At 44.6% G+C, this 25,112-nt stretch overlaps 1 protein-coding gene across 3 annotated transcripts in view; it reads left to right on the forward strand.

The window, feature by feature from the left end:
• LSAMP (limbic system associated membrane protein) overlaps window positions 1–25,112 on the forward strand; it is a 423,655-nt gene that overhangs the window by 298,639 nt on the left and 99,904 nt on the right. For all 3 annotated transcript variants that reach the window (XM_057404163.1, XM_057404161.1, XM_057404162.1), the window contains one exon: window positions 20,204–20,329. In XM_057404163.1, coding sequence (XP_057260146.1) covers window positions 20,204–20,329 — 126 coding nt within the window. The remainder of the gene's footprint in view (window positions 1–20,203; window positions 20,330–25,112) is intronic.

The following is a 25,112-nucleotide window of genomic DNA, read 5'->3' on the forward strand; positions in this document are numbered from 1 at the left end:
CAGGAGAAACAAAGGACTGGAACATGTTTTCAAGCTGTGCATGATGTAGCAGTAGCCTTGAGCACACCTGGTGCATGAGTGGGGGGCACAGGGGCAGCAGTGGGAGGGCAGGGAAGGAACAGACAAACACTGGGCACTGCAAGCATAATTGCTGGCTTGCCTTTAGGTGAAGAAATTGCTCCTGCTGTTCCCACTGGGGCTGGTTTTCTGTTGCTGTTCTTATCTACGATGTTCATCAGGCTGCAACTACAAACCTCCTTTGTCCAGGAAGTTATCTGAACCCTGTTGTCTCCTCCTCCCGCCCTCAGCTAGTGATGGGAAAAGGGAAAATACACATCCATCTGTCAGGACAAGGAGAGTTGTTCTGCTAAATTGGAAATCTAGCTTGAGAAAGAGGAGAAGGAAACCTGAGGTATTAAAATCAGCACTCCATCTATTGCAGGCAGGTGCCCTATGGAATGTTTATGTACCTGAAATCTGGCCTCTCAGGTTAGGTTCTGAATTTGTTAGCAGGCATTCTGTGTGTGTTAAAGCACTCGGTTCACAGCATCACACTTTTCATGTGCAAAAAGTGCTTCTTCTCAGACCCTGTGACCCTGGGATCTAAGACCAAAATTGAAAATATGGGGCCTGCTGGCAAAATCACTCATGTCCTTCAAGGTTTTCAGCAAGCCCCTTAAATTCTCTGGGCCCCATTGCTTCTGTCTTCTTCACCTCATCGTCTTTAAAAAGGGAACTATACTAACCTACCTTAAATAATGCTATTTTAAGCATCTTATCATTTTCTGAAGGAAAATAATACATGTTTTATTGAAGCCCACCTGCATTTTTTTAGTAAGGGTTTAATATTTAATGTTGCCATTTTGCAATCAACACCATGCAGAATTAAATCCACCCTTTTGTGAGTGAGCTAATAGTTCAGATTCCTTATTTAGCTCTTAGCTAACTAAAAAAATAGACTTCCTTTTTAACTTAATATTTGGCACTTGTATGGTTCAGACTAAAGAACATCATTTCATTCTGCTTATTCCAACTAAAACTGACGCACAATCCACAGGCTCTAAATAAGTCCTTAGACAACATAGGGCTGTGAACAAAGGCTGAGAGATGGTCTCTGCCCTGGACAGTCTACAGTTAGAACGAACCAGATAAATAAGGAGTAGTACAAAAAAAGCCTTGCTGCTCCCAATGAGCTGGGGCATATAGAAGCTTGCCCAAAATAAGAGCAAATGAGTGGCAGGGCCTGGCTCTGACCTGCTGTAATCAGTAGAATGGTCTATTTTTGATAACTTCCTTGTCTTCTCTGTCCCTTGACACCCCCATCCAGTCAGAATTTTTTAGCATATATAAGCATATATTTTTTTAGCATGCATACATTTTGTGCCTCTTTTGGGCCAGTTAAGTTTGGAATAACTGAAATTAAGAGTTGGAGTAGACCCAAATGGACTACAGGTGCTGGGAAGAAGGGGCAGACAAAATGACTTCTTTTCACTCCTGATAAGTTATTCTCTTTGGATTGCTTATTCTCTTTTGTCTTACCTTAATACAAATACTAAATATGAAGTGACAGAGCTGCCACAGGGCATAAGGTATTCTTTCAAGTAGCATAGTCTTGTAACAGGAATGCAAAGCTGTAGGGAGTGACAACTATGAAACGGTTAACTCTTTCAAACGCAGCCCTATGGCCTTCTGAATTTACAGGGAGAAAGGCCAATTCTGGCCAAGTTTTCAGGAGCACTGGGTTAGTTGGGAAGTTAAATAGCCATCTTTTCTCTAGCTATAAAGTGGTATAGATCAGTCTTAGGTGAAGGCTTAGCCATATTGTAAAATACTGTTCAATAGGCACTGATGTAGCCTGGTCTTTGTGTTTAAATGAGATGTTGTGCGAGAGTTGCTATCTGTCCTCTTTTATGTCTAGATTTAGCAGGCTGAGGAATGTCTCTCCTCCTTTTTTCCGCATCTTTTCAGTGCTGCAGCAGACCTGAATGACTTGTTCCACTGAATATGTAATCCTAGCAATGCTAAGGAGGACCATTCTTCCACCACATGGTGCCTTCATAATTTGTCTGAAACTTTACTCTTCTGAGTCTAAGCCCTAGGGAGTTTGTTACTTCTACTGTTAAGCATATTGAATGCATGCATTCCTTCATGAATACATGAAGGACGGTTCTCCTTACCTCTTCTTCAGTGTGGTTTATTTTGCCTCAAATCATAGAATAGTTAGGATTGGAAAGGACCTTAAGATGATCTAGTTCAAATCCCCCTGCCATGGGCAGGGACACCTCACACTAAGTAAGGGAAGCATTATACTTGAAGCATTATGCATGCTGATATACTTTAACCCATCTGTGAATATAGATATTGATTGATGTGTTATGCCCAGTACAGATGTATTCTAGATTGGGCCTTAGATGACATTTCCATCTAATCAATAGCATGCTACGCTTCTTTACCATTTACTCTTGTCTTAAGTTTAGACAACCTTGTGGTTTTACATTCTTCAGTGCTTTGCTAAATCTGATCCAAAGTTTCACACCCATTCTGTCTCAAAAGGAATGCAGGTCCTCTCACCTCCATAATTTTGACTAACCATAAGGTGCCTTGTTTCTCAAGTAGAATGAATTAACTTGTTCTGTTCTTTTCTTTCTGCCTTTATGCCTAATCCCTGCGTACCCCTTTATTTTAATCTATCCTGATGGATGTTTGCAGCTCCTCCCACTTGAGCATCATCCACCACTTTCATTAGTAAGCTACTTCTTCAGGCTCATTAATGAAGATGTTAACTGAAAGCAGAGCTCACATGGATTCCTGCAGCACCCCACTTACACACCTGCTTACAGCTTTGCACTTACATGCCCCTTGTCATTATCCTTTGTTTATGGTTCTTCAGGCAATTGCCAATCCATGACAGCGCTCCTAAACCAAGACAGATTGAATTAAATTTGCTAGCAGGAATTTGTGGAACACTGTATTAAACACTGCATCCTCTGAATTCCCTTCAACCATGAATTTTAAAAACAGCCTAAAAATAGCATCATAGGCCATGCATAGAACATACTGGACCCTCACAAGATATAGAATTGGGGTTTGAGACTAGATAATATATATTGTAAGCATGATGAATCTGGAAGACTGCTGGCTCAGGACACATCATGTCCAGAATTGACATCCCTTGTGTTGTAATCTCAGGCCTGAACTATCCAAATTTGGAAGTTCTATCTGATTTATAAGCCACACTGGTTTCCCCCTTTGAATTAATGATTTAATCAGTGATATAAGCAGTAAGTTAAACATGTGCTTAGCACTTCCCCTTGCTCCACAAATGGATTCCAAACTCACTACTACAGTGCAATGTGAGAATCGCACCAGTGAAGGTCCCATTTGATCTTGTTCAGGAAAAAAAATCACACTTTGGTACTAATTTTTCCCTGGGGATCACTTAATTCATCACTAGTATTTATTTATTTTCTATATTTCAGACAATCTGATGACTCCCTAAGGGTGTGGTTTCAAAGAAGTCTCAAGGGGTCAGCACATGATAAGAGTAAGCCTATGAGGAGAGAAAAGCTAGTCCATATCCCTGTGACCATTTCTTAAATGGTGCAAGCCAAAATGGAAGTGGTTAGGAATATATTGCTGTGACTGACGATTCAAGATGAACTTGTGAAAGGAGCTGTAAGAAATCATGAGATAGCTTCCTATTGGAAGATCAGCTCTTTTGGCGTCAAAGCGTTTTACAGGAACACGGTGATGCAAGAAATTCTTTTGACAGACGACTGTCACAACACATCATTTTAACTTTCTAGTCTCATTTCACTAACGTCAAAATGTTTAGCTGCAATGAGGCAAAAAGGTCTCATTTTGACTGCACCATTACATTTAATTTTGTTTAGATTGGCATGTTAATTCTGATACCATATATTTATACCTAATGTTGCAAATTGTTACAAAGCAGTGGGAAAGAAACCCCCTTTCCATGCTTTGGAAATACAGACTTCCAACATTTGCAGAGTTCAACTTCAGCCTGTGACAGTGACCTTCTCTCACTGAGGTAAATGTCTTACCCTATCGTGGCAAGAAGCAGCCTTCAACTATTTCCACCAGCACTGCTTTCCTCTGAGCTCCATATACTTTTGGAGTTCTGCATGCCTTGTCACATATAATTAGCAGCTGTTGAGTGAATTGATCAGTTAATTTCCATCTCCCTCTCAGATGCATTTAATCCATTAGCTGATGATTTGCAGAGATTTTTCTCCTGCACATCTCCTCACCTGTGTTTTATCAATAGTCAAATTGATTGGGTCTCCATTACTCACTGTTTGTCCAAGCTTTGTTTCTTTCTTTGCCTCGTTCCAGAATATGTGGTATTTTAACAAGCACATGGCACTTCGGTCTTTTAAATGTCATAATGAATGTCACTTCTTTTCATTCATTTATTAATTGGCATACCTACTACTGAATGGTCTTTACAAATGAAAGTTGTTCTTCCCTTCTGTAGCCTCTAGCATGATACCATCACGGTTTTACAATACTTTGAGCTGTTCCTTGGCTAGACACAGATAAAGGCAAGCCACCTTTGAGGTATCCTGGGCTCCTCAGCACTTCCAGGAGAACAAGTTGGTCATGGCTGGTTTTAAACAGCTTTTTGAGGAAGGGATTTTTTTCTGGCTAATACTGTTTCCTCTGCAAGCTCTCATGTCTATAAATTAGATTTTCTAAAAATAAAACTACAGTACAGGACCGGTCTTTGCAAAAGCACAACCCTGGTCGGACTGCAGGGCAGTGAATCTGGAAATCTGGGCTGTTGCATCGGTATCGTGATGATAACTGAAAGTCATCACTGTAACCCACTTCATATTCTAATGCTGGATACCAGGGAGAAGAGCTCAGCACCTTCCTCTCCACTTTCCCTCTTCAGGCAGCTGTAGAGAGCCATGAGGTCACCCCTCAGCCTCCTTTTCTCCAAACTAGACAAGACAAAAGTCCTTCGTTATTCCTCATGCCTTCCAGCCCTTTAACCAGCTTTGCCTTCCTCTGGATGCATTTAAGGACGTTCACATCCTTCTTAAATTGTGGAGCCCAGAACTGCACCCAGTATTCAAGGTCAGGCCTCGCCATCACGGAAAACAGCAGGATAATGACCTCTTTTGATCAGCTGGTGATGCTGTGTTTGATGCATCCTGCATGTGGTTTGGGGTGATGTCACGGGGAAGATGTGGTATTTCCCTGGAAGGATTGTGATGGATGTGGATGGGTGTCCAGGCCTCTTGCAGCTATGCTGCAGGCTGCTTGCATGTTCAGCTCAGCACCTGGCTACCTTCTCTCTCTTTCTTCCTTCACTGAGCCATCTGCCCCCTTCAGTCTGTGATTCCCAAACAAAACATGGTGTGTTTACCTTCCCCAGGAAACTGCAAGGTGGCCTCAGAATGGGAAATGTTGGAAGCTACCTGTTTAGATCATTTAAACAAAGTTACACTAACCCAAAGATCACAAGTCCTGTAAAAGAAATGACCACTGTACTCAAATGGGGGACATACCAGTAATTTCCCAGTAGGCCAAGCAGAGCTTCCACTGTGCAAATGGTGAAGCAGATTAAAGCTGCCCTCAACTTTAATGCGGTGCCACAGCCTGAGGGCTCTACGGCTGATCTGATTTGGGGACCAGTCAGATCAGAATGGAGCTTGGCTCAGTGAGATCCCTGTTCTCATTTGATATCAAATTGAAGGCAGCCAGCACAGCCACATCGCACAGCTCAGGGGACCCGTCAGGATAGCTTTGTTGTACCTGTTTGGCAGCTAACAAACCACCAGCCAAATGAGAGCTCTTGAAGAGGCCAGGATTTTCAGGAGCAAGAGTCAGTATGTGTGTATGTGCATATATGAGTATCTATACATATATACACATTCTAAGTAAGTATATATTTTATATGTGTACACACACACAGATAGCCTCTTATGAGAGTGTTACGCCATACATACTGTTTCCCTGCATGGAGCTGTCAAATGCTATACATGTGCATACACTTGTGCCCAAATTCTCCAAGTCTGTAAGTCTGCAGTGATTGCTGAAAAGATTAGCTTCTCCATTTGTGTGTCTGAGTCAGAATTTCTCCCTGCTCAACACGATACCCCCAGTGCTTCTGCATTTCTGGAGGAAATCCAAGGTTTTTCCTTCCTCCTTCCTTCCCTCCCCTCTATCCAACCCTGGGGCACTAATGGAGCACACAGCAGCAGAGGCCATGGGAGGAATGAATCTTGGAGCAGGTTGTGTCTTTCTTTCTCTTGGTCTAGAGCCTGGCAGTTGGTTGAGATCAGCTCATTGCAAGGGTCAGTGGACATGTCTCATCGCATAAACGTGAACGTCTTTGAATGGCTATAAATGAGGGCACAGGGGGTCTCCTGTTGCTCTGGATATCAACCCAGCTCTGAGGCTCCATGGCTGATAGGAGAGGATTTTTGGCAGGAGATGACCGTATTCTATAAGCACAAGAGTGTCAGAAGTTCCTGTGTGGGGAATAATGAGTTGGGGGAAAGAAAGGGAAGGAAGTGAAGAGGTAGGTGCATTTCTCAAGCAGCTGGGGCAAATGCTGTCTAGTTTTTGGAAGTTTTAATGGTTAAGGGGAGAGAAAGCATATACTTACCCCTTGTCTGGTGGCAGATGAGTGCATCATACCATTAGTTTTTCCATTCCTCACTCACACCAAACAGACTTCACTGGAGTTCTGGGGAACAGCAGGAGCCAGTGAGCTCATCTTGTATGAAATGCACAGGAACCTTTGCTGAGTTAGTGACAACCTCCTTTGCTCTTCAGGAAAGCACCTTGGTACAGTGCTTCCCTGGTGCAGCCAGCCAAAGCTGATTGCGTCTCAGTGCCATGCTTCCAACTTCAAAGTCATCAGAGGGCTCTATCTTCTTCCTGGCTTTCCATCACGGCACCCCTCTGTGCCAGAGCTACAGTTTCCAGCTCTGCTTTCCTTCATGTTCCTTCAGCCCTGGGATGCTGACTGTGTTCAGTGCCCTTTGCCTCCGCTCACATAGGGGTATTTATTATCAACATCTTCCCTCAACACCTCAAGGGATGGCCTGAGGCACACAGCACTACAGAAAGGCATGTATCTGCCCTGTTCACTTTGGACCTTGGTGAGCCTCTCTCCTGTGTTTCTTCTTCTTAAACCACATCTCTGTCTCTGCTGATGTCTTTGTATTCTGCAGTACGACTGGGAAGACAGCTTGAATCCAAAACAAGCTTCAAGGCCAGTTTGGATGGGACTGTGAGCAACCTGGTCTAGTGGGAGGTGCCCCTGCCACAGGCAGGGGCTGGAACTGGATGAGGTTTAAGGTCCTTTCCAGCACAAACCATTCTATGATTCTGTGATTCTATGACATGATTCCCTGCCCAGTGTGATGGGCAAGCACCTCTTCTCTGTTGTCACTACTTCCCTCCCAAGGTAACTAACAAATTGCTCTGAGTCTTTAAATGGGCTGTTATTTCTTCCTTCCATCAGCACTCTCTCACTCTTGACTTGCAGTGTGGCTTCAGCTTCAATGAATTTAGCGTCATGACAAGGTACACAGGTGATGATGCCAAAGTTGACAACTTAATTCATCCAGTGGTGCTGTTTTTCTCTCATCTACACTATTCTGTTGCTCCTTCCCTCTTTTACCCTGCTCAGCTCTCCTTTCTGTCTGTCCTTCTTCCTATGTCTTTCTGTCTGTCTCTCCCACTCTCCTTCCTTCTCCCTCTAATAGCCTCCCTAGGTGATCGCTATCTCGCACTCGAGACAATCTGTCTCTCTTGACAAACAGAGCCGTCAATCAGAGATCTCACTGGAGAGGGAGAGGAATTGGTCTTTACAGCATGTTGGCTGTTTTCTTGCCTTTGCAGCATCCATGGGTGCACAGGTTGAGGGCAACAGTCTTCAAACTGGTTTAGAGAAGCCACATTTGCTTTTGGGTTGGTTTAGGGCTCCAGGAGAGTGAGCTGTTGTGTTAGAGGGACAGAGGAGAGGAGCCTGTCAACCCCAAATGTATATAGGCAGGTAGAAATATCATTTAAGAAGAAATCCAACATCTTGACAAACCCCCCCCAGAGGATAAATTCTCTGTTAAACAGAGTAGCAAATGATCTCTCCTTCTCACCCCCCCCCCCCCCCCCCCCCAATCCCATAATCCCTTGTTGGCATGGCAATTGCCAAAGTATATAAAGAAAGAGACAGATCCCTCAGGTATCTGTCAGCACTAGATACAATCTACCCAGGACAGTGTGTGTGTGGCATTAAATCCTCCATACATCAAGCGTATGCCCAGCATATAGTGTCACACTGTATTTGTGCTGCATCCCCTGTGCCTATTTGTCATGAGTGTCTGCGCCCCATCCAGTGGCAGGTTGATCCATGGCATGATGCCATCTGGGTTATATCTCTGCTTCTCCTCAGGCTTTGACAGAGTTTTCATCATTGTGCTCTGATGCAAAGTTTCTTTATTTGTTTTAAGACTCATTTTCGCAAACTCCAGTATATCATGACCATCAGAAAAGTGTATGAGTGTATCCCTATCATCCATCAGCATCCCTAACTATATTGATTACACTTCCGTTCCTTTTCAGTTTCCACATTATTTTGTGGGTCCTGCTTTTTCCCTTGGGTTTATGAATTGTGGAGCTGATTTTCTCCTACTTTGTGTTCCCTTTCATGTAAAACAGTATTTTATCTTTATACCAGCAGTGAAGAATCAGGTCTGTTTCATCTGCATATGTATAGGTCTGCCTTGGATTTGCCCTTTTTTTGCTGTGCCAAGGAACTTTGCAGCATGGTATTTCCTCATAAGGAACTCAACTCCCTTTGACAGTTTGAGGCTTTGTAGATCCTCCTCCCCTTCTTCTCCTACACCCACTGGAGCTGTAGATGGCAAAGCATCATACCTCTCGTCACACCAGTTGGATACCCAGCACTGGGGATGCCATAAATCTTGCAGTCCGTGATTCCCTAGGAGTGAATGAGAAGGGGAGGTGAGGCTTAGAAATGTGGAGTGATTACTCAAGGTTATATCACAAGTGCATAGCAGAGCAGTCACTGAACCTGAAGCACCAGACCTACACAAAGTCCTTTCTCCCTTCATTTTCTGGTATTGTTGCTTACCCTGCTAACTGTGATATTACAGATGCGGATGTGCTGTTACAGCAGAGAGACGTGGCTTTATGTTTTCTATTGGAACTAGTTTTTGGTACCCTGCTGTGGTAGAAATATTTGCAGGTTTTTATTAGTGCCCTTTGCTGATCAGCAGGGGAGATCACCTCATTCCTACTCTCTAGCCTGAAGCACTGGATTTCTGGGGTGAGGAGTATTTGCTTGCAGAACCTTAGATGAAAGTTGTCTGTAAAGTTGTTTTCTCACTCAGCACAAAGGTGCTGATGACCTTTTCTGGATGCAACCTCATCCTCCTGAATGGATAATGTCTACCTATTTCTTCTCAGTTTGATACTCGCTATTCCAAAACTTCTGACAAGATTTTGTTGCTTCTTTCTTGTAAGCACCCCCATTTATAGCTATCCCTGATATCCAGCCTCCTCCGGGCCTCACAGAACAATTTGACTGTGTAACCCTGCTCAGCTCTGGAAACTGAGTACCCAAAGCCCTTGTCTCCTGCAAACCGGGCATATAATGTGCTAATTGCCCCCATTTGCTAACACTGAGAGGCCAGCAAAAAATGTGTCAGTTTTGAAGAGGGCGGACTTGAACCCCAGTGAGGGAAGAGGGACAGCCAGTGGGTTTATGCGCTACGGGCTACAAGGGACTGAGATGTATAAAGCTACAGGCCACAAGGAATAAACATCATGCCTGGCACCCTGGGGGAGATTCTCCTTTAATTGAAATGGCACCAGTAACGTGTTTACAGAGCAAAGCTCTTGGAATCCATCCCTTCCCTCCCTTGTGGTTGTCTGCATGTATACAGCACATCTTCACCACACGGCAAAGCCTGGGAAAGGAAGCAGTGGGAAACTTCCAAGAACTCAAGGTGCTGCTGCACGTGGCTGAACCCAAACAGAGCACTCTCTTTTGGCAGGGAAACTTGGACAGCAGAAACTCTCCTGCCCAGGAAACCTTGGCTCTCCGCTGCTTTGTGGAAAGGAGGTCACCACAATCGCATCTCAGCCCTAGGCAGCTACTTGCTTTGTTTGAAAAAGCCTTTACTTCAGGAGCATTGTTGTTTGGTTTTCTCTCTTTCCTGCTGGATCAGGCTCGTGTAGATGAGCATTTCTGACAGAAGGGGTTCTTTGCCTCAAATTCTTTGGCTTTCCTTTCTCAGATGGCTGATGATAACACCCTGGCCTTTAGAAAACCCGCTGCTGCAGCTATCACCAAGCTCAACAATAGCTAACAATTGAAGGTCTCGCAGCTGGTATTTCGTAACTGTCTGTGCTGGGGAAGGCCACCATCTGTGGATCCAGCAATAGTGACAATGGTGACAATGCAGGAATGTGCTGAGCAGCCCAAGCTAAAAAATGTGGCGTTTCAGCCTTTTTCACACTCAAAATTTGTGATTTTTTTTTTTTGGAGATGGGGATTTGTTTCATGTTCATTTTTTTGCTTCAGATGTTTTTAGCAGGGCTTTTGGCATCAGAAGAGGCAGCTGCTCTCTGCTAAGACGTTAGTCTTGTGGTTGCTGATCTGGCTGCTCACTGAAGCTGCTATGGTGGCTTATTACAGATTGCTCGTCACTTGCTGAATTGGACGAAGTGAATCATCTTGTTAGAGAAACAGCAGTGATTTCTTAACAGACAGGTGTCCTAGGCCATGAGTTGGAGTGTTACAGGTCAAGGATAGTGTACGGTGCTTTACACTCTTCTCCAAATCTGTGTACTTGCACAAGAGTGAATTTTATCCAAAGCATGTAAAGGTCTGAGTATGGGATTATTAGCTTCGTTCCTCATACCTGTGGAAGCAAAACCAGCATTTCCAAAAAGCTACACCAGCTTTTTGCTCCCCTAGAAGCCTGAAAACAATCTTAAAAGGCAATTACAGTGAGCTGTCCCACTCCATTTTCCTTGTTTTGATGTATTAAAAGGAAAGCCCACTAATAAAATATGTTTTTAATGTACACATGCATTTGATTTGAGTGAGAGGCTTGTCACTGAGAAACTGTCTGTCTTGGTTGAAACTGAGCCAGATCCTTGGGTATGTGGTGTGCACAAGACACTTAGTGTGTTGTATTTGCCTCCCTGTGGCTTATCACAGAGGCTGTGGGATAAACCATGGGCAGCCAAAGGAATCCCAGAACAGGGTTTGGAGAGAGCTGCCTTTTCTTTTGAGCCTGTGTGTGGATGTCCACCAAGTGATTTGTGAAGTCTGTTTTGTTGGTTGTACCATGTGTCCCTAAGGAGCTGAACGTAACCGCAGCTTAAGATCTGAAAACACGAAAACAACCAACTTTGGCCCTGTTTCTCCTGCGTGTAAAGCTGTGATTGCCAACCTCATCTTCGTGTAGAGTGGGGTGTTCACTGAAATTGACTTCCTCCCCTAAGCAGGAAAATCCTAGTCATCTTCCTAACGCATAGACACACTCTCTGAACCTGTACCTCTTGCTGTGGAATGATGCAGGCTTTTCCCTGTGTTTTCTTCTCATACTTGTGCTTCCTAGTCTACTTCCCAAAGAAACAGTTAACAGGCAGGAGCCAGGGACTGCTGGGACTCAGTTAAATCATAATCATGCTTTTTTCTCTCAACCAGCTAATGAAGCATCCCTGTTCTGGCTGCAACACTGCCTTGAAGCCATCGCCCATTCTTGCTGTATAAGAATTGGCCTAAAGGCCATTAACATCAAAGCAGGAGTTCCCTGAGCTCTGAATCAAGTATATTAGGCCTCAGCTGCATACCATGTACATCCAACATGCTTAATGTTTCTGTGGAAAACTTTGTCAGAGATGTCTTTGGAGGACCACGACACTAGGGACAACAGGATTTCTCTTCCTCCATGGCTGATTGCATCTGAGGAAGAAAAGCTTTTCTTATGGCAGTCCCATAAGTAAATACTTCCCAGATTTAAAATATGGTCTAAGGGAATATATAAACACACTTGAAATAAAGACCAAAAGCTGTGTACATCTGTAGTCTGTAAAGTGTTTGGGATTAGGCGGTCATTCCAAGGGTTAATCCCTAAGGATTAGCATGGTAAACACTCTTGTCGTTGTTTACACATGTCCTGCAAAGAAGGCTATGCTTTCATAGCAGGGCTTTCTAGGAGGACTAGCCATAAAGGTTTGCAGTCAGTTTTTGCAAGCATAAGGAACCAGGGGAACACAAATGGGAAATGCACAGAGCTGTCCTTTAAAGACGTGAGCTGCAGATGAGTGGCTCAGTGCAGTCCCAGCATAAATTTGACATGTTAATAGAAAAGAAAAATATGCTTTGCAGTTCTAAATCTGGTAATAAGGGGATAGCAGGCATATGCCTAGCTTGTGTTTTTGTGCTTTCATTTACATGCTAAGCATGCTGACCTGCTCTCCTGGCCTCCACAAACTTGGTGACCTGGTGCTTGATGGGAGGACATGGAAAAGCCAGAGGTGGGTGAAATGCTATCAGCATCAGACCGAGGCTGGGACTCAGGCTTGGAGCTGGAAATGCTTCAGAATGAAAGGCTGGTGTTTGGGTTTACAGCTGAGATGTTGGGCTAGGTGCAAGAGTGGGACTGCTTTTATCCTTGTCCCACAACATCCCCTTAGTGCGCTGAAAGCCAAGGTTGGGTTGAGATTTATGCTATTCTTTTCTCTCTCAGTCAGGAAATGAAATGATTCCTCTCCTGAAAACTTCATGGAGACAGGTTTAAAAAGGAAATTATATCAGTTGGAATGAGTATAAGCAGTGGAGTCCAGTTCTGTGCTGACTTTTCCAACAGCTCATGGATGGGACAGTCCAACAGGTTTACACCCCATGCTGCTCTCTGCTAAGAAACAATATACTGGAAGTGTTTCCCATGCAATTTTATGTGGGAAAATAGTCCATTCACTTGACTGTATATTGGATGAGACAGAGCTTTCCTTAGAGCAAAATGGTTTGGCTTGTTAGCTCTTAGCCTCAAATGCAGTGAGCTCTGACACGCTATCCAGCTCACCAAACTGTGAGGGCTTTCCACTTGGCTTTGCTTTACAGCATCCAGTCTGTTTCTCTGCTCCCAGTCAGTGCAAAACATGCAGTCTCCGTCTGGATTTGAGTAATTTCCTACATGGTATCTCTGTGGGTGAGGCTTGCAAAGGTGCAAGGCTTGGTCTCTCCTGGCATCAGCAGTGATGCTTGGATAGAGATCTGCCACACTGGGGCAGGGAAATGTGCGGGCACACATGGTTTGGGAACTGCTGATCTCCTAAGTGGTTTCCATGCTCTGGCTGGGATGTGCCCTTCTTTTTAGGGTAGGGCCTTAGGGCCACCAGGTATGGATGTGGGAAGATACCCTCTTTCAGACAATAGAAAGAAACCATTTTTAAATGTTGTAAAAGCACTGTAGTGGATTTGGAGAGGTTTTTTGGTCCCCAGGAGATTAAAACCCAAACCCAAGCCTCCAATGTTTGCCTCTTACTTCACCAAAAGCTTTAATGCTGACAGAGGAACTGGCAGGGTGAAACAAGCCTAGCAGAGAGGAAGGTCATAAGGATGTTTCAGAGTCCACTGTTTTTAATGAAGTTCAACAACTTCACTCTCTGCCCTCCTGCCCTGGTGACAGCTTCGTCTTCCTCTGGCTGAGACTGCGGCACGAATCAGACCGTAAAAAAACACATCTTGGGTCTCATGTCGCATTTTGTCTGCAAAGTGCTTCAGAAACATTAGCATCCCTCATCCCAAAGGGTGTCTACATTTTGCTTTCGAGCCCTCAGCTTGCTCCCTTTGCGGACCTAAGCAGCAGCAAGCTGTTTCTTGTTATGGTTGTAAAGAGCTGTGATTAGCCTGCTGCACACATAAGAGGGGAATTAAACCATTTAGTTGTATTTAGGAGCTCAACCCCTTCCTTTAGACCCTCTCTCCTCACTAAACACTTTAACTAAACAATGACTAATGAGGCCAATTTGCTGACGATTAATTGCCCCAGGAAAGGCCCCCTAATTGTAGTTGAACAAGGTGGCTGCTCTAAAGCGTTCAAGGGCCATATGATGGTCAGCCTCCCCCCTACCTCTGCCTGGGGGCTTATTAGCGCCTTTGCATTTGTTGCAAAGTGCTGTTAATTGGGAGCTGGGAATAAGGAAATGAGAACTCTGGAGGCTAATTGATAGCTACCTGCAGAGGGCTTTAGTGGCTACAAAGTTCCTTTGACTTTGGAGAGAAGTCCTGGTGTTCTTTTCGCCCTGAAAGCCAGGGGCTTCTATGGATTAGTAGGTGGGAGTCTTATTTTTCCCTAGCAGATGGGGGTATTACTTGCCAGTAGGTAAGTAAATAGGCTGGAGGAAGCAACTAACTAATGAGGATGTATGGACCGGGTTGTGGTGACTTTCTCCATTTGTACCAAGGTGCCCTTCTTGGGGCAAGCAGTTAGAGCATTTAAATGAATCTTATGGGCTTTCTTAGGAATTTTCACTTCTTTGTCTTGGGGGGATTAAATAGCTTTTGCTGCATCTTAGGTTTGTAGAGTGGGAATAAAAGCTCTGTTTTTTTAATGCATTTTGTGACTTATTGACAAAATACCTGACTGTTAAGCAGGCTTGTTATTTTAGATAGGGGAGTAGCTGTAGCTACTGCATCCAAGGGGCTTATGCAAAGCTCTTTGCCCAAAGGGAGCGATCAGATTGTGAACTTCCTGTGAGTGTGTTTGTAGGGCTCAGGGCCATCTTCCAACTACATCTCTGTGTCCTTCTGTTTGCACTTTTCATCTTGCCATACCTGATCTGAGTTCCTAGTCCCATGCTTCCTTCCTTTGTGTCGCAAACCCATCCTCCTTCATGCACTAAGGTCTTGTGTGAAGCATCATGAAAACAGAATGCAACCAATGCAGGAGCCAGAAACTGCTGCTGCATGCCTATAAGTACCCCCTGCATAGAAATACCACTTATGCTAAGCAGTTCCTATTCCTGTGTTGTATCTGGATGCTCTGATCCAAAGGCAGATACATGAACTGTTTGGGAGCTATGGCATAGCCAGTTTCAGCATAAATTAGGAAAAGACCTCTAGGAGTGTTGCTGGTTATTACTCCCAGCTAATATCTCGGGAGGAGTTTTGAGCTTTGAAGGGTTTAGGTCATAAAAAGCAAGGATAACAACAGCAGATGTTTGGGTGTTCTCTTGTTTGCAGTTTCCTCGCTGCCTCCCATATGTGGCCCCTGGTTTGTAATAACTGCTACAGTGGGTGTTTTTGAGACACGATAATGTTTTGTGGAAACAAATCACTTGCTTTCATCTCGAGAGCAACAGTGATTGCACTGGGGGAGTGTGCTCTATTTTTCATGTCTCAGTCTTCCTTATTATTTAAATTAATGTGAGTTGCAGTTGTCATGAAAGTGAAGGATTGATGGCAATTAACAGGCTTGGTGCGAGCAGGTTCTGCATAAACCTGTCCTACCTAGCTCTGTCACTGCATCTTGCCTGGGACTAGAATTCCCACACCAGCTCTGCCTTTGCACTCCTCCTGCCCTGCAGGCCTCCCCAGCTTTCCCAGCTTAGGGCATCCTGCAGCATCTCTGCCCTTTCCCCACTCCTGCCTTGCAGGTCCCCTGCTCTTCTAATGCATGATTCACAAGGAAAATGGCTATTGGTTACTTTGGGGGTTGTTTTTTACTGTCAGTGACATGTAAGATGAGATGCTGAGCTAGCATCAGGCTTGTCCTGTAGATGTGAAATGTAGAAGAAACAAATAAGTGAGTTTCGAGCCATTCTTCTCTGAGCTCATTTCCATTGCTCCAGAATCTGACCCTGGCATAGATAGGGCATCCTGCTTCCCCAGGGACGCTGCAATGGGGTACCAACTGTGCTTCCCTTCACACTGATCTCTGCTCCTCACCTCACCCAGGTGGATCCTAAGCACAGGGTAATGAATACCCCATATTACATTTATTCTGAAAGGGCAGAAAAATCCTGGTGATTTTTCTTTCCCATCAGTACCAGAGAGCCTGGCAATGCTTTGCCATGGTCTGTGGAGACAGAAGGGTCCAGCAGCAGCCTGGAAACCCCTGGAGGGACAAGTTGTTAGGCTGAATATGAGAACACCTGAAAGCTCTGTTTAGCTGCAGTGCTTCCCCTTCTGTTGTTCTGCTGTGTTTTTGCCTCTGTTAATAGTTCAGAGAGGACAGACACAGAAGGGTTTTCCAGTTGAGAGTCAAGAAATGGCTGAAAAAAGGAGGCTGCAGCACCCAGAAGATCCTGGTCCCAGGAGGTTTTATTCTCAGCAATCCTTCTTCCAGCAGCCTGGGAGCTGTGAAAACATGACAGAGCCCACACATGGGAAAAATAATAAGGTCAAAGCTTCTCATTTTAAGATTGTCCTAAAAAGGTGTGTGCAAAGTAATGACAAGTGCCAAGGAGGCAATGCTAACTGTTGCTGGTGCTGACAGTTGTGGCATTTTAACACGCTGGCTTGACACCCTGAAAATTAAAAGTCTCTGACTTTTTAGCTGAGTGAAATTACTGTCCACTAAGATCCAGTCATTGTTAATGCTAACTGGCTTTGGATTCAAAGAAGACAAAGCCAAATTTCATATATTCATAGGGAAATTATTTCCTGTCCTGTGCCCCCTCCTCAGTCCTTCCTTGCCCTCTGACCAAGGTGGCAGCTGAAGAGAGCCAGCCATTATATTCATAACAGGATTTCAGCCTTGGATGACCTTTTCTCCCTCATCTGAAAAAGTGGCAAGCCAGATATGACCATCTGGACACATGCTTCTTCTCTTGGGGTTTTGGTCAGCATGGTCAGATCTGTTTGTATTTGCCAAGTTGACTTGATCCTCTGTGAACTAAAATGACTTGACAGCTTTGGGAAGTCCAAGGTACACATGTCCTAACTGCAGCTCTGCTGCCAGTGCCCCATAGTGGCTTTCACTGCTCTCTCCTCAACCATTTTGACTGACATTGCACCATTCTGCTAGGTCCTCAGACTGCTCTACAGCTCCATCTGCTAGTCCTGCTTGAGCTTAGCCTTTCTTGGTTTGGTGTGTGGCTTTTTTTCATAATGCAAATGCTAACCCCTTGAGGTTAAGATGAAGTCCCCAAAATGTGGTCTAGACACTGGTTTTACTCCTAGGCTCTGCTTACCCTTGCTTGCCAGCACACCATGGAGAAGCTGTGCTGAGGATGCTCCAAAATCATGGTCCTTGTGTCCCCTGACATTGCATCTATGACACATCACAGCAGCTTCCATTGCTCCTTCCCAGACTAAGCCACTCTGTCTCCTCCTGTGTGTGTTGGTCTCAGATCTGAAACATGGTATGTACTACAGGTAGCTGTGCTGCTACAGGACTGAAGTGGCCGTTGGAATCGCTTTGTTCCCTTAGGATTAGTGGTTTGGATTTCTGCACCAGAACTTGCAGGGCTCTCCCAGCCTACAGCTTTGCTGTTTGGAGCAACGGGTCTGTCTGTCCTGAGCCGTGAGACAGGGGACTTCCCTTACCCTATGGGACAGAAAAGAGAAGGAAAAGTGCTGCTGAGTCCTGTCAAATCAGTGCTGAGACGGATCTCAGCGTGATGCTGCAAGCTGCCTCTCTGCTTTTGTATCCACGAAACCCAAGTGTCTCTTGGAGGCACGGTATTTCATTTCCCAAGTGGGGTAATTCCTTTCTGCTGCCCTTTATGCACTCTCAGTGTATTGGTTAGCAAAGGTGTTTGCTTACTTTCCAAGACCACTTCTTTTGTACTGCCAGGCATTTGCTGTGCAGAACAGGTGTGTGCTAAAGGGGGAGGAGGCGCGAACTGGATCTGTAGTTAGTAAAACCCTCATGTACCTCTCGATATGGTGGGATCAAATTCTTTGACAATATCAGCGTTCTCCAAGAATGCTTATTTAGTTTTGTTCTGATGCCTCCTACCTCTTCCTACGTGCGCAGGCACAGTGCCGGTGGCTTGCAGTGAATCACCAATGTGCAATGTTTCGGGGCTTGCATTTGTCAGGGGATTTTGCTTCGAGAGGAGAGGGTTGATTTTCTGCTATGTTTTGTTTTACCCACTATTGTGCTGCCAGGGAGGTGTCCCTGCTCTGAAAATCCTTCTCTCCAGGGAACAGGAACATTCTCTCCAGCTGCAGTCAGCCATTCCCCCAGCCTTGCTTTGGTTGCTTCACCATGAGCTCATCAGCCATCAATTCTAATTCTTGAGTAGTACTTTCTGAGGTGGAAAATTTCTGATCTAAATCTACCCTCTTCTACTGTAAAGTCACTACATGTCCTTGCAAAAAGTTCCTCCCAGCATTCCTGTAGCCCCCTTTAGGTAATAGCAGGTTGCCCTTCCAGTCTCCCTGGTCTCCTTCTCCCCAGAAGGTCTCCTTTAAGCCTTCCCTTCTCCAGGCTGAACAACTCTCTCAGCCTGTCTTCATAGCAGAGCTGCTCCAGCCCTCTGATCATCTGTGTGGCTTTTCTTTGGACTCACTCCAACGAGTCCACATCTTTCTTAAGTTGGAGGTCCTAGAGCTGAGTGCATGTGTGGTCTCATGAAAGAAGGATAAATATAATCACTTCCCTCCACTTATGGGGCAACGCTCTTGCTAATACAACTCAGGATGCTCAATCTTTGCTGCAGGGGCATACTGCAAACTCATACTGAATCCCCAAATATCATGGACTGCTTGAGCCCAGCACTTTCACCCTACCAGCAAATATCAGGGTGGTTGAAGGCCCTCACAGGGACTGTGATTGTGAGGCTTCTTCTGTCAGCCTAAAGCAGTCTTTGTCCACTGCCTCTGCTTAATCAAATGGTGGGTACCAGCCAACAGGGGTGACTTCCTTTTGCTAGCTCACTGACCAGAGCTGGGTTCCTCCAGGTGGGCTTCATGGTCATAGATGCTGAAACGTTATCCATGAGTCTGGGGGCTAAAGATCTGTGGGTTGTAAAGAATATTCCTATGAATCCAGCAACACAGCTGGAACAGATGAGTTGCTGTCTTTAGGCTTTATTTCATTTTCCCCACCTAGCTCGTAGGCAGCTTTGCCTCAAAAGGACCATCAGCCTCTCTTGCCAAAGAGGGGGAAGGGGAGGCTGCTGTCTGTTTACTCTGTGGTAAGCAAAGCAGAAAATGATGTTGTTTCATTCCTCACTACACACAAATTCGGAAGCTGAAAATATATTATAAAAAAAAAATAAATTAGAAGATTCCCTTTTATCAAACTCCCTCACCACATCCAGGGTGTGAAGTGTGGAAGCAAGGCATGGATGTGAGAGAGGACAGACTGCAACAGCCTGCTCTTCTTGGAGGCTGATGCACTACCATGCTCCATACCTGGAGGTACTTGTTCAAGTCCCATTGCATTGTTTTGGTCCCATGACACAAACTCACTTGGAAAGTCTTTAAGGATCCTGAGTGCCCAAGCCGTGGCTGGTCCTGTGGATCTTTAAAGGCTCTATCATGCATTTGCACCGTGTGAGGTGCTTGCTGCAGGCAGTCCATGGGGGATCTCTTTTGGCTGAAAGATGTTGCAGAAACACTCCCACTGTCACCATTGTGCCTTCCCTCAGCAAATTCCCATTACCCATGGTGTGTGTTCCTAGTTCTCACCTTGTCACAGCAGTGAAATGAGCTTAAAAGCTCCCCAGTTCAATGCCCAGTGAGCATTTGGTTGCATGATCAGCAGAGCAGCATCGTGGCTAACAGCATGAGTTCTGTCAGCCAATGGGAGGGAGCAATAACTAATACAGCTTCTGCATCAGTGTACAGCACGCTGCAGGAGGATGTGGAACTGTGTCTGGGGCTGTTTGGAGTGTAAAATTAGCTGGGACAGTGCTTGGAGCCTGCTGATTCCTCCCATGCAGCCTCGGGGTAGTTCTTAGAAGTTATTTGATGAAGACCCCCAAACCTGCCCAAACAGAAATCATTGCAGTTGCAGCAAAGGCTATTTCTACCTGCAGATCCTTGAAGCAGTGATACATATTATTCTGATTTAAGTTCAGAAACCCAGGTAGTAATGAGGAGTGCAGCCTGTGAGAGGAATCTGTGGCTGCCTCTGCTTAATAGGTAGGTAGGTTAATGAGTTGGACAGCCTGCCATCCAGAAGTCTGACTAACAAGGTCCAACTTCCTTTTGTCTTCACAGTTCCACCAAAGATCTCCAATATCTCCTCGGACATCATTGTGAATGAAGGCAGCAACGTAACCCTGGTTTGCATGGCAAATGGGCGTCCTGAACCTGTCATCACCTGGAGGCACCTCACCCCAACAGGTAAGAGACCCAACCGGACTCAGCTGTGTGGGTGATTTGTGAACTGTTCAGTAGTTTCCTTCTCTTCCAACATCAACAGGAAATTGCAGTAGCAATACAGGCAGCTGTAAGAAAAGTAGTAAGAATCCTAAATGCACTGCAAGCTTGTTTTGCAGTGTAGTTTCCCAGGCACAATAACTAGGTTGCCTGAGGGAACAAATTAAATTACTTCAGTAGATACTCTACAGAATTGGACCCGTAATTCTATTTAGTTTTGGTCTTCATCTAGTTGTCCCAGTCTCTACTGCTGGAAATGCAGCACACAGTGGTTTAGACAAAACACTGCTGGTGCCGGAGAGAAGGGAAAGGTTTTCTATTTAGATGTTACACAAAGAGGTTCTTTCTGAAAAGCACGGAATTTGCTTCCCACTGATCTGCCTTAAAAGAGAGAGGCAAACAGCGGCACAGATTATTTCATAGTACTGTCCATTTTGGCTGACAGTCTTTCTGTGTCTTGTGAGGTAAGAAGGCATTTGATCTGCAAGAGGGGTGAGGAGCAGGGTGGAGACAGAATAAAGAAGAACTCACCAGCTTTGTTCTGCTATCTAACTGTGCTTTCCATGCTCAGGGATGTGGCAAGCTTGGAAGGAGAATATCCTTTCAGTAGTCAGGCTCTATGGGGTGGTTAGCACCTTGAGTTGCAAGGAAACCTTCGCTCCCTAAAGATTTATCACTAGGATGGGAACAAGAGCTATGTTTCCCTTCCTCTGTGTCATGTCCTTTGAGAAGAGACGAACTCTTGATCTGATTTCTTTTGCTGTCAGATACTCTTTCATTTAAATTGTGTGGGGAAAGCATTGATTAGCTCCATATGAATAGTCTTCTACGATATTCCCATACATGTAAAGGGTTAAAGGCTGTTCAAGGTAAGCATAGTACAAGCTTTCTGCATGTGCTATAGAAAGTCAAACTATCTGCTGCTGTTCAGCAGACATAAAAGGGGATAGCATTGCAGAAAGCAGGTTGGAGAGAGAAAGAGAAAATGCCACATTGCAGAAGAGCTCAATCCAGGTGCTGCATCCAGAGGATGCATTTGGGGCCTATGGTTCAGATTGTGTTACTCAGATTTCCTGTCTCATCCCTTCAGTATAGCCAGTAAGCCAGATGCATGTTTGTATGATACACGGTTTATATTTCCAGCCCATTGCTAGCAATACCAAAAGAAGGAAGGTGGGGAAAGACTGCCAAGAAGAGGTGGGAGGAGTAGAGCTGATGAGGGAGCACTAGTCCTTTGTGGTATCAGCATCACTACCTGATATTATTCTTCTGCTGTTTTCAGTATTAAGTATGACTGTTCCCTTTGCATATGTAGGGAAATAGAACCTACTTTTTTTACCTTTAATTATGTACATAGAATTTTCTAGCTCTGGCATTTATGCTCATGAAATTTATTTCATATAAGATCTTCCATCTTACTTCTGTGTCAGTCTTTCACTCCTGCATCTAACACTTTCTCGTACTCAAGTAAGAGATTCTCCCTAGCTATTCCATGAGCACAGCCTAACATTGACCAAGTTAAGGGCATGACAAGGATACCTGCTTAAATCCCAATGAAAACTAAGGCCTGGAACACATGAGATGTGTTGTTCAGAGCAGCAATAATAAGATTCTGTCCTGACTCATCACTGTGGCTGCATGTTTGTGCGTTGTGGTTTTTATGCAGCTGTACCACCTACTCCATTGTATCAGACACAGACATTTTTCTCCCTTTCAAAAAGGCTCCTCAGCCAGAACGATGGTTTGCTCTATCCCTGTTTAGTGAGAAACAGGACTGAGGAATTCCATTCCTGCTTTGATTCCAGGGTCAGTTCTCCTGGGTCTGGTTTTCACTTTTGCATCGTGCCCCTTCACATCTTTCCTCCTATGCTGAGTGTCTCAGAGGTGTTGCCTTCTTAGCATCCCTCAGCACCATCTCACTGACTCCCTTCCAATCCTCTCAGAGGTCCTGTTACACTGAAGCCTGCTAAGCATCCCCTTCACAATCAGCTAGAGCCAGGGATGAAGGGCAGGCAGCCCAGTCTGTCACCTCCAGGTCTCACTGCTTATTGTTCTCTTTCTTCCCACCTCAACCCATCTGCTATATTTTACAGGTATAGAGAAACTGCTTTCAGGCACACATCAAGTCTTTTGAGCAGCAGGTAGCCCAATAAGGTACTTTTCCCAGAAAGGGGACAGAAGGGTTTCTTTGGAATGTTTTACTTGAGGTTGACAATTAATACAGATTCCAAACCTATTCCACAGCTGCTGCGGTTAGAAACACATCTTATCTTGGAATCCCTTCTCCAGAACTGTAAGGCATTTGGCTCCATTTATGCTAGTTTTGAAGACATCGTGCTATGTATCAAAAGAACTATTTTAGATCATAGTAAAGCTTTCTAAAATATATCTCTCTCCTTGGATTTTTTTCACAGTAAAATTCATGACCACAGAATGAGGAGGATGAGCATTACTGAACTTGTGTAGGAGGTTTTGAATGGACAGGTTGTGAAATTAAACCAGCACTGGGGGGGGGGGGGGTGAGAGGGCCAAATCACTTTTTCCTTGTGCACTCTCTTCAAGGAGTTCATTAGTGAATTGTCTGCTGCTTCTTTCACTCATTGGCTTTGTCAATAGTGTTCGGCTAATTACCTGAGTTAGGACCACAGAAACGATTTATTTCTTATTGCCTAAGAAGACACAAATGTAAAGGGAAAGCAGTGTTGCTCCTTATGCAAAGAAGGCAGGGATGCATGTGATAACTCATTTAAATGTTTCTGGGTCTCAGGAGCGATCATAGCTCACTCACCTGCCTATCTGGGAAGTTAAAACTTTTGATTTATATAATGCTGTATCGTTTCCTTTGCTGGTCCTTCAGTGAACAGTTGAAGTAGGCATTTTTCTCACACCAACTCTAAGTCCCCAAGTCCTGAAGCAACCCATAGATAAAACCCCTCTCCTTACCCTGTGAGAGAAATCCTTGCTTTCCACTTCCAATCCTCTTCAGATGACTGACTAGGTTTTGAGCAGGTGGAGGGAGTCAATCAGACCTTTTCCTTTCTTATCCAACATGCTGTAGGACATCGGTAACCTGGTCTGACTAGTTGTGGATAGTTCAACAGACATTGCCTAATGTGCTCAAACAGCTTCATTAGCTCTCCTCCTCAAGCCATCAGTGACCACAGCAGCCCTTGTACTGGATTTGTTAGAAAAGTGGTTTGTTCCGTGTGAGCAGGACCAAGTATTGATGACTTTCTATATAGACTACATGAGTTAGCTATTGTCAGCTCTAGAAATACTTCACATGGGGATATGCTATAGTCTCGTATCTCTTGAAAGGGACAGACCCAGATTGTCCCCTCTCTGACTTTGTACAAAGAGTAGGTGTTGTTCTGTTGTTTTCCTCTCCTTGATATTAACTCATAACCCAAATGATCCATGTCCACAAAGGTATAGATTATTTTTCCATCACTGAAAGCAAATTTCCAGCAGTTGTGCCACAGCCTGGACAAGGTCCCAGTACAGGGCCATGTGTTATGAATGTTAACACATTCTGTGTGGACTACCAGAGACAGTCTACCCATCTCTGGTTTGTTATGTTAAGAGGTGCTCTGTTTTACCTGTACCATGCACCAAGGTAACAACTAACACAGCCAAGAATCCGGTAGGATGATTTGGAGATGGTAGGCACCTACTTTTGAGCTCATCTTAGTTTTACTTCACGTTTTCCTTGACTTAAGTTTATTCAGGCTAATGTGACTTCTCCCTACCCATAAGCTGATGAGATCACAGTCCAGAGTCTTTACCATTTATCATTCTCCATCTCCCCATCTTATTCAGAGCTATGCTAGATGCCTAGTTGACTGAAAAAGAGCTTCCTGGGAAAAATATATTAATGTATGCTCGTATTCTTATCAACAAACACCCTCTCATCAGAAGCCCTAAAGAGTAGCTTCTTGTGGATTGGGTTAGCAGCCATATGAATGTGAACAGTTATTGCAAGGTCTTTGCATTACCAGATATCTTGCTGCCAATCCTTTTGTCCTGGATGGGCAGACAAACACAGAAGAAAAAGGCAGTTTCTGTCCCAGGGTGCTTGTGCTCAAGCTAACAGGAACAGTCCTATTCATATTTCTGCTCCTTTCCCAAGAGGCATTGATGATTGAAACCCTCCTGAGGTCCTTGCTCGTGGGCACTCTGGCAAGTGTCATGAGATTGGTACCTGTGTGTGGTGGCAGTCTGAGAGCTGATGGCAGGGAGAATCCCTATGGGGTTCAGCTCAAGGTTGAACTGTTGAGGCTTTACTGGTTGTGCATAACCGGCTGGGGAGCAAACAATTTAGTTTCCTAAAGCATCTATGGAGTGTGAAAAATGCATGAAATCACCAAATATCTCATTCCTGATTCAGCTTCTCCAGCCTCAGCCCAGCAAGGCCGTTCAATAGAGAACAGTCTGGATTCTCCCAAATTCCATCTGACAGTCTGAAGATACCCACTTTGGCTCAGAAAGGGAGCTTAGTTATTACAGTGGTAATCACAGCATAAACACCATTCTAGAGCAAAGTAGATAAGTATTGATTGCAACACCCAAGTTTCATGTCACAGTATAAAATGAAAGGAGATGGGAAGGCTTGTCAAATACACCATTCTGATTCTCCCTAGAGGGTGTTAGAAATTCTTATTGAGTCTTAGAGAATGTACTATAGCCTGGGAGGTTTAGAAAGGATAGAGAATACAGAAGAGTGCCTGCATGCTCTGTGTAATTGAGC

The sequence above is a fragment of the Pezoporus wallicus genome, unplaced genomic scaffold (genome assembly GCF_028554395.1).
Source record: "Pezoporus wallicus isolate ANWC-B61680 ecotype Strahan unplaced genomic scaffold, APGP_CSIRO_Pwel_v1 contig_6598, whole genome shotgun sequence".
In the NCBI taxonomy this organism is placed as follows: domain Eukaryota; kingdom Metazoa; phylum Chordata; class Aves; order Psittaciformes; family Psittacidae; genus Pezoporus; species Pezoporus wallicus.